This window comes from Alligator sinensis, unplaced genomic scaffold (genome assembly GCF_000455745.1).
Source record: "Alligator sinensis unplaced genomic scaffold, ASM45574v1 scaffold520_1, whole genome shotgun sequence".
Lineage (NCBI taxonomy): Eukaryota > Metazoa > Chordata > Crocodylia > Alligatoridae > Alligator > Alligator sinensis.
In genome coordinates, this window is record NW_005842064.1 from 2,166,158 (window position 1) to 2,179,927 (window position 13,770).

General features: G+C 53.9%; 1 protein-coding gene across 1 annotated transcript in view; it reads left to right on the plus strand.

The window, feature by feature from the left end:
• Positions 1-4: 4 nt before the first annotated feature.
• Positions 5-13,770, plus strand: part of ITGA3 (integrin subunit alpha 3) — a gene marked incomplete at its 5' end in the record, with an annotated part of 42,052 nt that continues 28,286 nt past the window's right edge. Inside the window, one exon of the mRNA XM_006023338.3 lies at positions 5-57. Within this exon, the coding sequence (XP_006023400.1) occupies positions 5-57 (53 nt within the window). The remainder of the gene's footprint in view (positions 58-13,770) is intronic.

A 13,770-nucleotide genomic window follows, 5' to 3' on the forward strand; every position in this document is an offset into this window, starting at 1 on the left:
GTTTTTCGGCTCCTCGGTGGCCCTGCACCGTCAGAGCCAGGGGCAGAGCCGCTACCTGTGAGTGCCGGGCGGGCCAGGGGGCGAGGGGTGGCAGCGGCAGCCGGGTCAAGGGCTGCCCTGCGATGCCTGACCGGGGACGGAGCAGCAGCCAGTGCGGGGCGCCGGGAGGCCTCGGGGGCATGAAAGGCTGGCACTCCCCCGTGCCTGGGAGGGAGGGGAAATTGTCTGTCTATGTGTGTGTGTATGCATCTCTCTCTCTATAGAGGTCTAGCTATATACACATCTATCCAGGGGTGTACTTGGTAGCTGTGTTGGTCTGAGACGAGAAGGCATACAAAAAACTGGAACTCTTGGTTCCAAAATGGTCCCTTGTATTTGGGATAATAAAAGGGATCGTTTTGGAACCGAGAGTTCTAGTTTGCTGTGTATCTAGATCTGTACACTTTTATATCTCTCTTGCATCTATATATAGATATGTCTAGAGATGGCTAATAGATGTGCACGCGCGCTAGCTCAGAGTTTCCTCTGCTGGCTTTTTGATTTAGTGGTGCTGACCTGCCGGGAGCCCTCTCTCTAAGCTCTCCGTGTCAGGATAATGTGCTGGAGTCCGGCAGTGCCTGACTGAGAGTGAACAGCCTGGGGTTAGTATTTGCAGGGAGAGGCGAGGAATTCTCCAGGATCAGTTGGGCATTCCAGCAATGCTTCTCTGCGTGGGTCAAGCCCTCCCAAAAGAGGACAATCTGTGGCTCTCTCTTGCTGCCCCTCTTTTGCCCCCAGATCCCCGCTCCCTTGGGCAGCTTGTTTTCACTGAGAACCTGGGCAGCTTGCTTCAATAAACTGGGAACCTAACTTTCCTTTCCATTCGCCTCTTGCAGCCTGGGTAGATAGGGGCTGGCTCCTTGGACAGCAGCATCATGCTGGCTTGAGTAGAAAGGCCGGTGCGATGCCCATATGGTCCTGTGCTGTCCTGCACCTTGCATGAGCATTGACGCCCCTGCCCAGTGTTACTGCCCGGAGGCAGTTGTGCAGCACAGTCACTTTGCACTAGCAGAAATGTCTTCATGAGAGCCACAGGGACTCGGGCCCCTTGGGGGTTTTGAAGTCGGGAGCCAGCTGGAGGGTCTGTCTCTTCTATTGAAGCACAGATCTTGTGCCCGAAAGAGAGCTCTCACTGCAACAGCTGCAGGGACTGAAGGCATCTGCTCTGCATTCCAGAGATTCATGCTGAACACTGGCTCTCCATGGAGTGTGGGATTCTTTTTTCCCTCTCAAGAGGGAGTGCACTGGTTCTGTGTCGCTCCCTCTCTAGAACAGCTGCTGTGTTGGGGAAGGGAGGAGGTGGGTGCCGCCCCGCTCATGGTTCTTTGCAGGGAAAGTTGGCTTGCAGACAAGACCATGTGCAGTAGGAGTTGACGGTTGTTGCTGGGCCTCCCCTGTGCTCGGGAGGTGTTGAGGGAGTGTTGTGCAATGGTTAGAGTGCTCAGTTAGGGCTTGGGAGAACTAGATCTAGCTCTGTGCTGTGCCAACAGGCTCCTTGTGTGCCCTGTAGCAAGTCACTTAGTTTCATTATGTTCAGATCCCTGCATGGAAGTTGAGGATATTAGCCTTGCTGGACTCGCCAGGGGGTGTACATGAGACCTGGGCCAAGCCATCTTGCATGTGCCATGGAGTAAGGGCATATTGGCATTCATAACTAACGTGGAACCTATTGCCACAAGGATGTCTTGGAGGCCAGTAGTATAACCAGGTTCAGAAAGGGATTAGACAAGTTTTTGGAGGGCAGGTCCATTGGGCAGACTTACTACTGAAAACTGGCAGATTGTCACAGGAGATGCATCATTCTGTATGTGCATGCCATGGTTATTACTCTGATCCTGTAACTACTCATTTGCTACTTGCCCCTGTTGGAGACGGGATACTAGGCTGGGTGGACCCAGGGTCTGACCCAATGTGGAGGTTATGATGATTAGTTACAAAACAGCTGATGCATTTCACACTTACTCCCTAGCTTACCTTGTGGTAACTCATCTGCACAGTTGTGCCCTTAGGTAATGGAGTTAATAACACAGAGGGATCCAGACTAATCTAAAACCCACTCTTTTACAAGGCTCTTTCCTCTTCCCAGAACACTCTCACCTTGGGTTGGCATGGGACCCAAATAGACTCTTCCATGTTGGAAGACCAAGTCCATGGGGTCCATGTTGGAGACCAAGTGAGTGGATCCTGTGAACCAGAGGATCTTTGCAGTGAGCCCACGGAATAGGGGCTCTTGCCAACTCCTGCTGCTCCTAAATCTGGCTCTGCACTTTGCTTCTGCTCCCCAAAGTCTGAAGCCTGCCCCTGATGCCAAGCTCTGACGTTCTGATTCATGCCAAATACTGGCTGCTTAGACCCTGCCCCAGCTGAGAGATTCTTCCAAAACCATGTCCTTAATCCATCTATGAGATCTGGTCTCCCAGCTGCATGCATTTGGAAGGCATTTGCTGCGTACTCCCTGTTTACTGCTCAAGCAAGGTTCTTCCTAGAGTGGGAGTGGAGGGGCCTACAGGGACAATCATCTGTGGCTGGGGATGAGGAGGGAGTAAGTGGGATGAATGCAGAGCTGCACATTCCTGAGAAGGACGGCAAGGGGAGTCCGAAGGGCAGCAGCAGCTTTTGCAAGCCTGACCTTGAGCTGGACCTTCTTCTGTGTATGTGTTAGCTTTGGGATGAAAAAGTTGAGCAACTGGGTGCTAAAGGGCAGGTATGAACTACCTGCATCCCCACGTGCAGTGCTGCACAACCAGCTTGCTGGGTTCCTGGCTGTGGGTGAAAAAGGGGCCTGCCTCTGAAGCAGCAGGTGTCAGACCCAGGATGTAGGCTCTGGTAGTCTCATGTGATCATGTCTCTATCTCCTGAGCACAGCCTTGAGTTTGCTTCTCTCCCCAGACCCCTGCACCAGCCTGAGCCTTTAGATGGTGTGAGTACCAGGGATTAAACTTGTGCCCTCTGAATCTTGGTGTGCATGTCTGTAACTTCATATAAAAGGCCCAGCTCTGGGAACCGAAGCTGTAACTGATACAGTTATATCAGCTCTGTGACCGAGCCACTGCAAAGGGTAGTGCACACAGTGCCAGGTTGGGTGGGTGTGGAGTATACTTGTGTCTGTGGGGTGGCTTGCCGTGGCAATACCCACACAGCCCCCTGTGTCTCTGTGCCAGCATTGGGCTGTAGGAATCAAATGTCAACTCCTCTTCTAGCTAATGGATGTCTCAATATGATCCTACCCCAAACCTGAGGGAAGGTGGCCAGTAGTGGTGGTGGTGGGAGTGGTTGCCTTCCACCTGCTCTTCCCTCTTTTGTGGCTCAGCCTTGAGACTTGGTGACAAAAGTGGCTGAGTTCAGGTTGCATCGTGGACTGGAGAGGAGTGGGCTAGGATTGCAAGCAGACCCCACCTAGGTGGAACAGGGTCTAGTCCCCAGTGACCATCTGCCAGGGTTTCTGTTCCTGCTGCGGTGTGAGGACAGGTATGGTGGTGACTAGGCTGGTTTGGTCAGGACAGGAGGGACAAGGGATCCCAGTGGCTCTTTCACCCTCCCCCCTCAGGTCCTGGGGCTTTTAGTGCTGCTGTTGACCCCTTCCCTCCCAGCTGTGAGGTGACCAAAGTGTCTGCCCTGCTCTGTGTGGCTAGTCAGAGGCAGGTTTGCAAGGCCCAAGGACTGTGGCTCCTAACAACCCCTCCCAGTAGCTGTCTCTTGGCCCGCCTGCTTCCTGGTCTGAGGTTCTTGTGGTGTGTCTGCTGCTGCTGGGAGAGCAGGTCTCCAGACGTGTCGATAGCAGGTCTCACACTCAGGAAGGGCTTTGGTGGTTAAAAAGCACTTAGAGCAGCCAGATTCTCAGTAGCTTCGAGCAGTGGACCTCCTTTGGAGTCGGCTCCCTGTTTGGAGCAATGTGGCTCCTCTGAGGTCTGGGCTATAGGCCCTCAGTTGACGTAACTTCTCAGAGGAACACTGAAGTCAGTGGGGCTATCCAAGTTTATACCAACAGAGGAGCTGGCCCCAAATGTCCATTATTTCTCTCTGCTGGAATTCCCAGGGGCCTGGTAGAAGCTGTGAGTATTCAGATTCCTACAGTGCTCACTCCCCACTGGCCATTGGCCCCTCTGTCATGGGCAGGGGGGTGTTTCTAGGAGGTCTGGCTTGGGGTCCTGTCACTGCTGCGCTGGAGCAGGTTGGAAGTGGCCTAGCTTTCTCATTCAGTGACCAACACCAGTACAGCAGGAGGTTCCTTCCTGACCCCTGGCTGACTGGGATCCTGAAGGATGAGGATGGTGCCAATGCCCATGACACTCTGCACAGGAGTCTATTTCCCTGCTAGCCTCATTCACGTAGCATCTGGGCCCATGCTCATGTTGCAGTCTTGGCCTGCGCACAGGCCATCACAGTGGGTCCTAAGGTGCTTTATGTCTGGAGTTGAATAGCAGGTGGCAAAGAGGGTTGAGGTTACCATAGAAAGGGGGTTAGTGTTGTGCATGGGTCTTGGTGAGTTCTTACGTCTCTCATTTGGGTGGAGTGAGGCCAGGGAGAAGCAGTCCTTTGTGGAAGAAGGCATCAAAGCTGCTGATTCCTTTGTACCTGGTCAGGGAATCCAGAAGAGAGAGGACTTGAGTGCCGTAAAGACAAAGAGCGTTCTCTGTTGTAGTTCTTGGCTGAAGACATTGCCCTGTGGTTCTCTTGGCTTCTGCTTCCTGGTCTGTGGTGCCCAGTGGTGTGACTTGGCTTGGAGGAACTGGTCATGTAAGGCACAGCTCACTACATAGCCCCCTGTGCCGGGTGTCTAGGAGAGCAGCCTGCTATGGGGATGGGGGAGGCAAGCACAGTGGGCGCTGCCTACTCTGAGCTATTCAGAGTACTACTTGGAAGACAGCTTTTGATACAGCTCCCTGTACCCATGTGCATAACCTAGGAATTGCAAGAGCAAGCCAACCCCAGAGCCCCACTGGTTTAGTAACCTGTCTGTAAGTTTTCTAAAAATATGAGCTGTGTGTTCATCATGCATCAAAAAGGCATGCAAAATGTTGGGAATTATCAAGAAGGGAACTGTAAACAAAACAAAGTATTATTATGCCCCTTTATAAATCCATGGTGCATCCACTTCTTGAATACTGTTCCGAGTTCTGGCCCCTTCACTTCAAAAAAGGACATAGAAGAACTAAAGAAGGTACAGAGAAGGGTAACAAGGATAATTAGTGGTATGGAAGGGCTTCCATATGAGGAGAGACTGAAAAGGCTAGGCCTGTTCAGTTTAGAAAAAAGGTGCTTGAGTGAGAGACATAAGGGTTTACAAATACTAAATGGCAAAAGGAAGTAGATAAAGATTTTTATTTACTGTCTCTCACAATACAAGAACTAGTAGTCACAAAATGAAATTAGTTGGTAGCAAGTTTAAAACTAACAAAAGGAAGTTCTTTTTCACACCGCGTGCAATTAGAGTGGAACTCGTTGCCAGCGGATGTTGTGGAAGCTGACAGTTTAGCCAGATTCAAAGAGGGACTGGACATATTCTTGGAGTAAAGGGGCATCAGTAGATATTGAGCACAGGAGTTAAGGGTACAGTCTCTGAATCAGAATTGCCTAGTCTCTGAATCAGAATTGCTTAGGCTGAAAGTGAGAGAGGAACAGTGGGGAAAACCCTGGTCATCCCTAGTTCACTCTCTCTTTCAGTATCCACTATTGGTCATTTTGTGACACAGGAGACTGGGTGAGATGGACCTAGGGTCTGACCCAGTAAAAGGCAGTTCTCATGTTCTTATGTTATGATCATGGCCAGTGCCAGCTGCTTCCAAGGAAAGAGCCCTGAAATGGACCGTGATGGAAAAAGCTGCCCCTAGAAGAAGTCTCTTCCTGACCCCTGCAGGTTAGCAGTTGGTAAAGGTCCTGAAGCATGAGGGTTATGGCTTTGATCCAGCAGAACACTTAACATGCCATAACTTCTAGTCCCCTGCGTTTCAGTGGGAGGACTTGCAGCTTTGCATTACACATGCTGTGAGTGACTTGCTAGAGCTGGCTGCATGGTTGACTTGCTTCTAGCCACTGGTGGTTTGTTATCTCTCACTTCATCCACCATCTTCCTGTTCATTTTGTTGTGGAAATGGGTAAGTAGAAGTGACAGAGGTTATCTGCCCCAGCCATTACTTTGTACATGGCTGTCATCTCTCTCCTGTTTCCTTATTGAATAGCTTTCAGGCACAATTTTCTAAAGCACCTTATGATGTGCAGGCTTCTCAGTCTCCTGGATGGTAAACACCGCTTCAGTGCACTTTTGGAAAACAGACTTGGCACTTCAATCACTTCATGCTTTGGAAAAAAGTTCCCTTTTGCCTCTTCAGTCTTTTTTTTTTTTTTTTTTTTTTTATATAAAAGCCACTGATGTTTCTAATCCGGCAGTTGATGATGTGTTTGGGTAGTGGGCTGGAATGGTCCAGCTTGGGGCCAAGGTGATAGGACCTGGCTGCTGCTGCTAGCACCCCCATTTCTTCCAGCTATGGCATGATGAAAGCTCCCCACTGTTGAATGCTTCTTGCACTGTGCTGATCCTTGTTCTAACTGATTCCTCTGTCTGGCTCTGGACCTCTTCTGTTCCTAGAGGGTTTTGTGGGTTGAATGCAGTTAGGATCCAGGACTCTTGGGTTCTCTTTGTCACCATGTCACCACTGAATGGCTGTGTCCATGGACAGCTCACGTAGACTTACTTTTTTTTGTTTTTGTCCCGGTTCATTGGTTTGAGTGGCTTATGTTTCTGGTGCTTGTTCTGGGGCACCAGCAGAGCAGATGTTCCGAGGGGGTGAGCATCTGGGTGCTCTGACTGCTGAGCAGCACTCGAACTGTAACATGAGGCCTCTTGGCTTGGGCATTTTGGATCAGAGGCTGCCAGTAACAAGGCTTGTAAGTGTAGGGAGCTAGGATTGAAGCAGACCTCAGGCTTTTCTTGGCTCTGAGTGATTTCCCCGTAGTGCAGTGGTCGCCCTGTGCCTTGGTTCCCCTGTCTGCAAAACAGTGGTTATAAAACCCCACCCTGACAGTGGGGCTGAGGGCTTGGTCCTTAAATGTCTATAAGAACAACTTGTGGCCTCCTCTGGGCAGAAGCCAGAGGGTGCAACTCTTGGTGGGAAGGGAGGGAAGAAAAACTGGGACTCGGGCAGGACCTCGGGGCAGTGCTGAACCCCCAGTTAATCCAAAGACTTCCTAGGATGTGCTGTGTCCATCCCTGCCCCTTGCCTGCAGAGTCTGTTGATTTGGCCTATCTACTCAGTTGGAATAGAAGGAAGCTGAAATAGGGACCCTCTTCACCAGGATGGTGTAGCATAGCCCATTGATCAGCACAGTGGGGAGCTGAGACTCTGGGAGTCTCTCTCCCATCCTCACGAATGCAAGCAGCTTCACTCACTTGCCCACTGCCTGCCCCACTCTGCATGACTGGCTAGCTCAGGGGCAGGCAATTATTTCGGGTGGAGGGCCGCTTACTGAGTTTTGGCAAGCCATCGAGGGCCGCGTGACAGGCAGCCAGGGGCAGATAGAAAATATTAATTTTCTAAATTTTTTTAGGGTCCCTGCGGGCTGGATAGAATGGCCTGGCAAGCCGCATTTTGCCCACCCCTGGGCTAGCTAGCTATAACAGCTACTAAGGAAGGGTGGTCGGGGCCTGGGCCACTTTTTTCAGGCTCCTCCCACTGAGGAATAGTCTCCGCCCCCTCTCCGGGATCCTGGTGGGTACATCCATGATGTTCAAGGATCACGCTCGGGAGCACTACAGTGAGGCCTGGCTCACCTGCTCCACACGTGCTACATAGTAGGGGCCTCCACAGCTGGACTAGAACTGCACATCTGTATCCCACTTCATAAGCAATGTGGCAGTACTTCACCTGCCTGTGCCCTTCCCTCCCTGGCCTGGGCAGATATAGGATGAGGTTAACTCACTGACCCCAGGTGCATCTTGGACCCAGCCTTTCAAGACTAAATGGGGGAGCTACGAAGGTTGGGATTGAGATGACCCCCCCCTCCCCCCCCCAGCTGCTAGTTGCTGAAGACTCTCTTCTTTCTTGATCCAGCCCCCTGGTCCAGTGGAGGCAGCTGGGAGGAAAATGTGCGTTCTACTTCTGGCTGCACAGTGATCAATTCCTCTTCCTCCTCTCTCTCTGCATCTCCCTTCCCCCTTCCCCTTTGCCTCCCACCTTTTCTATCTCTGCTGTTTTGACTGCACACGCTTCAAACCCCATGGCTCTGTACAGCATGGTGGGGCCCTGCTGGCTCTGTGGGGGAAGACCCTGCAGTAGTATTAAGACATGTGATGACACAGTGCCTGGTTGGCTAAGGCTCTTAGAGAAGCTCTTTTTTTTTTCTAACCAGAGTAGCAGAAATTAAACAATTTCTTTAGAACAGCCCCTCCCCCACCTCCCAGGCCATTCTTTCCCCCAGAGAGTTTTGCTAATTCAGGAAACGCTTTTACAGGCCTTTCTTGCAAATAGCCAGAATTCACGTGGCTGCAAGTCGGCAGCCGAAATCTCTCGCTCCCTCCTCCTTCCCTTCCCCACTCCCATCCCTGGCTTGGTTTGGGACTGTGTAAAATCTCTAGGTGCTTGAGAAGCTGTTCACCTCCTTCCCTGGAGCCTTTGCTTCTTGTCTTGGCAGGAGGGTGGCATCTACTTTAGAGTAATTACAAAGGCTATAAATTGATTTGCTTGCTGTATAGTTGTTCCAGGTCCAAGAGGCTGATGGGGGATTGAGCACTTCAAAGGAGCTGCTTTTTCTTGTTGAGGAGCCCTGACTTGTTTATAGCCTTCAGGCAGCATCGATTGGAAAGGTCCTGAGTGGAGCTTTCTGCCCCATGAGGCAGGAGGAGTCTGGCAGAGATGGCAGAGTGGAGACCTTCTCACAGTTGCGGGGCCTGGGGGCTGAGTAAGAGAGGAAAGGGGAAATCAAAGAGCTGGGGTCAGCTGTAGGGGTAGCACAGCCCTTGGATATGGTGGGAATGAGGGAAGGCTTTAAGGGACAAGAAAGCAGAGAGTCCATGTAGTCTCAGCTGAGCAGTCATGTGGTTCTGCAGTGCCCGTACCATCAGGGCTTGTATTTGCACAGGACAAGGCCCTAATCCTAACTGGGTGCTGGGCCTAAGCCAAACCCTGGTCTCCGAGTCCCTCCTCCCTCCCCAACCAGAATCCTGGGGAAGGTTTGGATCCAAGCTGCCTCGGGGCCCATCTGTGTTGGGCCTCTTAGTTCCCAGTCCGGGCCCCCCGCCCCGAGCCCCAAGCTGCCCTTCTTTTCTGGGCTCAGTTTGGCATTCCCTGTAATTGCCACTGTATTGCTTGGGGGACTGAGTATCTAGCAAGTGATGGATGAGCTGCTGGTCTGATGCTGCCTGATGGCTCTGGAGCAGCTGTTGTGGGGGAGCCCTGGTTCTCCAGTCTGCCCCGAGGGGGTTCCTGGTTGCATCTCTGCCGGAGGGGTTTCTTTGTGCTTAGTCCTCTCTGGAGTTGCAATCTGTCCTGTCCTGGGAGCTCAAAGGGCAGATTTGATGACCAGACACTGGAGATAAAGAGGGCTTGGTGTGGGGGGTGGGGCTGCTTCTCACCTGTGTTTGTGTCCTGTGCAAACAGGGGGGCCCTGGAGACAGGCTGCCAGGTCTGCACCAGGCCCAGGCCTTGGCTGTCGGGGGCAAAGTCTAGGCCAGGTGGAGACCTGTTTGAACAGGGGCTGAGATTGCCCTGAGTGAGTGAGGAGCAGGACTCTCGGGTCATTTATAAGAAGTTCTCATGCCTGCTGGCAGGGGATGGACGGATGCATGGACCATTTGCACCAGTGTGTGTGGTCATGCTCCTGACAGCATGTCTGTATAGAACTGCTCAGATTAAACCTGGCAAGAATCATATCAAGTGGGCAGAGTCCTGTCACCACCCTCATCCCCAAGGCTGGAGCTCTGCCTGGGAGAATGCTGGGCTGGCTCTCCAGCAACACTGGAGATCAGGAGGGACTGAGGCAGCAGGGGTGTTTCTTGTGCCTGGATCAGTGTCTCAGCTGCAGCTCCCAGCTGGGCCACCTGCTGCATGCCCCACCCCCCCACCTCCCAACCTGTGTGGATACAGTGCTGGCCAGCAGTGTTGGGCAGCATCGCTGCGTGTTGTGGAAACAAGCTGCCATATCGCACCTCAGAGCTGGCTGCATTGTGGGGTGGAATTCCTGTTGGTAAAGGACCTTGGCAAGAAGGTGCTGGGGAAGTGTGAGGTGTTCACATTGATGAGGATGGCAGTGCCCTGTGGGTGCACACCACACATTCAGTAGAGACTCTGGTTGGCGACATCCCTGTCCGTCCCTCCCCACCTTGGCTCCTCTGATGCCCATGTGCTCCCAGCTGGTTTGGTGCTCCAGACACCGGCAGCTATGCAGGGCTGCTTCATAACCGGGAGCTGTGGATGCTGCTAAGTTTGATCCATGCCCTGACCTGTCAGCAGGACACGCAAGGGCAGCCCAGCACCAGAGTCAGGGGGAGGGAGAGAATTCCAGGGGCCGGGGCTAGGTGGTTGGTGGGAACATCTGAAGCAATATCCCTTCCCCTCCCTTTCCCCAACCCTTGTACCCTTCCCCCAGCCTGTGCTGCAGGGGAGTCACTGCTGTACCAGCCAATGCCTGGGGCAGGCAGGTCAGGAGCATCTGGATTTAGGGGGCAGGCAGCCTCCTGCCTTCTTGCAGCAAAGTCTTGTCCTTTTCAGACTATGACTCCCTGCTCTGGCAGGCTCTACAGCATTTACATGCTTCAAAGAGACTCCTCTGCTAGGGAGAATCACCCCCTTCCCCCGGCCATGGGGATCTTGGCCGTGCATCTGGAGGTGGCAAAGCTACTATATCCATCCACTGTGATTTAGCAACCTCCCCAACACCCTATGTGCTGGGGGGGCTCCCTGGCCTCTCACACCCAGCTGTGCAAGCAGCTTGTAGGGGAATGCAGGTGGGGTTGTAGGGAGCCAAAGGTGAGGCAGCTTGAACAAACTCCCTGCCCCCCACCCCATCTCCTAGTCCTCCAGAAACATTGGATTCCAGACCAGACTCCTTGACCAATCCTTCTCGGAGCCAGAGATAGAACTTGGGTGTCCTGGGACCTGGGTCTCACTACTCTAGCCACTGCTGCCCGCCTTCCCAGAGTCAGGGGTAGGACTCCGGATGTCCTCCTTCTTGGCCTCCTGTGCATTATTGAGGAAGAGAGCACAGGTGTCCTGGCCTTAATCCCCACCACTCCAGCCATTAATCCTGGTTCTATAAAGGAAACTGAGAATAGAATCCAGGTGTTCAGGCCTCAGTTCCAATTGCTTTACCTCTCTGGGACAAAATGCAGGTTTCTTCCATTGGTCCCCTGCCTAGAATGGCCCAAACCCAATCCCTAGGTCTGAACCTTGCAGACCCCAGCTCTGTCCTCAGCCCCTGGCCTCTGCTCTGTCTGAGGTAGTACATTGTCTGCAGGGTAGGCTCCATCTCTGGCCTGGGGCTTGGGGTGGCTGCAGGTGGCCTCGCTGAAAGAATGGCTGGCTTTGGGACAGCAAGAAGCCCTCCTGGAAGCATTCAGCTGGGAGAGGAGCTTTCCTTCCTGACAGTTTCCTGGTGTTGGGGGCAGCTGCTTGTGCTGGGGGAGGAGAGAGTGCCTAGGTCTAGGACTCTCACCCCTCATCCTGGTCTCCAAGCACCTCGGCTGATGCATCCTCCAAATGCCTCAGGGGGGCAGGGCAGCTGTCTGCGCCCTCCCTGGTCCTTCCTAAGAGGAACCTGGTGGCTTGCTGCCATTGGTTCAGTACCATGAAGGGCTTGGGGCTCAGTGATGGCCTAGGGTGGCACAAGAAGGCTGTGGCAGAGTGGGTGGGGGAAGCTGGGGGTCCCCAGCCACTGCCCTAGCTTTTGTCAGTCTTGCTGTTAGTGGATACTTGAGGCCTTACTCCAGCAGCCACCCAGATCACCCCATGCCCTGCTGTGGCCCTGCTTTGTGTGGTTATTCTGTGGCTCAGGCGGAAGAGATTCTGCTCTATCTCTACCACCAGGCGTGTGCCCACACATTCCTGTGGTGCTGGCGCCCATCCTCTCTGACGTCACCCTTCCGCTGCCTCATCCCCACGGCATTCCCTGCTGAAAAATTCCCCATTGGCAGCTTCTGGGGAGCTTGGGGGCTGGGGTGGGACCCTGGTTTACACAGCTTCTATTCTACCAAGGGATCCCTAGCAGGGAGAGCCAGGAATTGGGACCCCCTGAGTCCTGCTTCTGGTTCTGATAGGGGGACAGACCTGGTGCTTGGAGTCAGATGCCCAGACTCCTGGGCTCTATTCTGCCACTCACTTGCAGTGCGACCTTGTGAGGAGCCCCTTCTCCTCCCTGCCCTCAGCTTCCTCTTTGGTAACTTGGGACAGAAGTGACCTTGGTTCCCCCCAGGAGAGGCTGTCAGGGGAGAGGCAGAAGCCTGAATTCCTGAACACTGGCAAAAAGCCGTGGGGATTGGCAGCTGGAAGCAGAATGAACTCCCCCCTCCAGCCTGTGCACCACCCTGGAGCCTGGTGTCTCCCCTCAACAGCCTGCTCTGGCTGTGGGGTAGGGGTGACATGGGGTGGGGAGGGCCTCTTTTTCCCAAGGGCACAGGCCGCTATGGTAATACTTGAGGCTGGCGGGCATGAGCCCAGCTCCTCTGTGTGTGTGTCAAGGGCTTGGCCTAGCTCCAGAGCTGTATTTGAACAGCTCACTCTTGGCTTAGCTGGCACGGCATTGCCTTTTCACCCGTGCTTTGCAGTCTCCCCAGCTCCAGTGGAAAGATGCCCTGGGTGCTGCTTTTTTTTTCCCCCCTTCTTTCCCTCCGCCTCTCCCTGCTCTGCAGACACCTGCCCCATTGCAGGCTGGGGTCTGCAAGCCAATTTCCACCCTCTTCCTCTCCCCTACTTTTGGGGGGTATCCCCCCACCCGGGATCTGAGGAACTTGTGAGCAGGGAGGAAGAGGGGATGGGGATATGCCTCTGGGTCCTGGAAAACTGTGGGCTTCCAGGGCTGGCACGCTAGCGCTGGCCCTGGTATTTCTTAAGGACTTGGTCTTGGATCTGTGATCCAGGCCGCTTCCTTGGCAAGGAAGGAGCTGGCACTACCCTAGGCCTAGGGCTGTGTGTGCGGGGGCTGAGGCAGGAGGGGCTGGGGCAGGCACTGCCTTGGGGGCTTGCATGCTGGGGCAGCAGAAACAGGAGAGCCTGGCGCTGCCTGGAGGCTACACATTCCTGACCCAGATTTGCGCTTTGAGTCAGCGTTCTGGGGATCGGCCTCTCCCCGCCTGCCCTTCCCCCCCCCCCCCGCCTGCCCTTCCCCCCCCCCCTTCCCATGCTCAGAGAGCTGCATTGTTCTGCCCCTGCCCCTCCCTGGGTAGAGCGAATGCCTTGGCTTCCACTTCCAAGGCTGCCCCATCCCCTGTTGTAGGGCAGGCAGGTATGGCCCAGGGCTGCTGGAGGAGCCTGGTGCACACCTGCTGTGGCACTCGGAGCAGAGGCAGGGGGCACCTGGGGTCTGCCTTGGATACCGTGGCACTGCTGGTTTGCTGGGTGCCCTGCCTTGGGTGTTGCTGAGGGAGGGAAGAAACCTCCCTTGGAAGAACGTGCTCCCTAGAAAGGGCTCCCTGGGTGCAGACCCAGAGGGGGAAGAGCACCTGGGCCACATGCCTGTGCCCACTGGAATGTGCCCCCAGCCTCTTTTCTGAGCTCACTACCCCAGGAGCTGCTTATTCCTGCT